The sequence below is a fragment of the Lepidochelys kempii genome, chromosome 6 (genome assembly GCF_965140265.1).
Source record: "Lepidochelys kempii isolate rLepKem1 chromosome 6, rLepKem1.hap2, whole genome shotgun sequence".
Classification (NCBI taxonomy): Eukaryota; Metazoa; Chordata; order Testudines; family Cheloniidae; genus Lepidochelys; species Lepidochelys kempii.
In genome coordinates this window covers 3,100,457-3,102,135 of record NC_133261.1, presented here as the reverse complement: position 1 = coordinate 3,102,135, position 1,679 = coordinate 3,100,457, and the positions used below count along the sequence as shown (strand labels likewise).

Genomic DNA, 1,679 nt, shown 5'->3' with positions numbered 1-1,679 from the left:
GAAGTTGAACATCTCTCCCTCTAGGTGGATGCCCCTAGACACCAGCTTATAAAAATCATTCTCTCTTTCTGGACCTGTGAGTTTTCCTTAGGTTTTGTCCACTGATCTCAGTTGGGGCCTGCAGAACTTGTTGGACTACCAACAAATTAATAATGATAATAATACAAGAATGAACAATACTACCATGAGCTCTGCGAAATTAAATTGAATTCACCTGTTTCCACTCCCCATCACTCAACCAGTACAGAGTTAACCAGAATCAAGAATTTCTTAGGAATTTATTGATTGCTTTCCTCAGGGCATCTATCACCTCCTTGTTCCTCAGGCTGTAGATGAGGGGGTTCAACATGGGGATCACCACCATGTAAAACAGGGAGGCTATTTTTTCTGTGTCCATGGAATAGCTGGAGGTGGGACGTAAATACATGAAGAGAAGGGTGCCAAAAAGCAGAACCACAGCGGCCAAGTGGAAAGTGCAGGTGGAGAAGGCTTTGCGCTGGCCCTTGGCTGAGCGGATCTGCAGGATGGTGGAGATGATATAGACATAGGAGAGGAGGACAGTTACAAAGCTGCTCATTATAACGCAGCACGCGAAAGTAAAGATCACTTTCTCAGTGATGTGGGTGTCAGAACAGGAGAGCGCCAACAGTGGGGGGATATCACAGAAGAAATGATTGATGATGTTGGAGCTGCAGAATGACAGCCGAAATATAAAACACGAGATTATCACTGAATCCACCATCGCCACAGCGTATGCCCCAGCCACGAGCCCTTTACAAAGCTGCTTGGACATGGTGTCCGCATAGAGCAGTGGGTTACAGATGGCCACATAACGGTCAAATGCCATCACAGCCAGCAAGAGGCACTCAGCATCTCCAAACATGATAGAGAGATTCATTTGCAGAGCGCAGGCAGTGTAAGAAATGCTTTTCCTCTCGGCTAAGAAATTCAGCAGCATCTTAGGGGAAATTATCAAGGAAAGACAGAGGTCACAGAAAGACAAATTACTCAGGAAAAAGTACATGGGGGTGTGGAGTCGGGGATCAATTGTGATTAACAAGATCATCCCCCCATTCCCCAGCAGGGTGATACCATAAATCAGTAGGAACACCACAAACAGGGGAACCTGCAGCTCCGGATGATCTGTCACTCCTGAGAGAATGAATTCAGTCACCTCCGAGTGATTTCCCTTTTCCATCTCCTCTGAACAGAGATCAGGCTGCTACAGAGATGTGGGCAGGTGGATGGTGCAGAAAACCTGTCCCTTCTCTGTAACCAAGTAAATGAAGATAAATGGAGATCAGTTTCCTCATGGACATCAGTACCTGCTCAGGGAAGAGCTTAGTCCACAGAACCAGTTGTTCACATCTGGTCTTTCCAGTTGTTCGATAAAACACACACTGAATAAATACAATGACAGAGGATAAGGATAATCATGCCCCACACAAGGGCACTCCTCTTCACTAATCCCAGCAGCCAACAGTGACTTGTGACTCTGCTGTGACAGAACTGGGGTAAAAACCATCTCAGCCTGAAGAGATTGTTCCTTCCCGAAAGAAGGGATGAGAGCAAAGTAGTGTCAATCTTTCTACCGTCTTTGGGCAAGGGGAGCTCTATGGCTTGGCATGTCCTTTTGGGTTAAAGTTGTTTACTGTGCTAATTAAGCTTTTTTGCATTTA

General features: G+C 45.8%; 1 protein-coding gene across 1 annotated transcript; it reads right to left on the bottom strand.

Annotated features, from left to right (window-relative positions):
* Nucleotides 1-259: 259 nt before the first annotated feature.
* Nucleotides 260-1,198, bottom strand: LOC140913729 (olfactory receptor 8U3-like). Its single transcript, XM_073350531.1, has one exon. It carries the CDS (start codon nt 1,196-1,198, stop codon nt 260-262), a length of 939 nt encoding a protein of 312 aa, XP_073206632.1.
* Between the last annotated feature and the right edge of the window lie 481 nt (nt 1,199-1,679).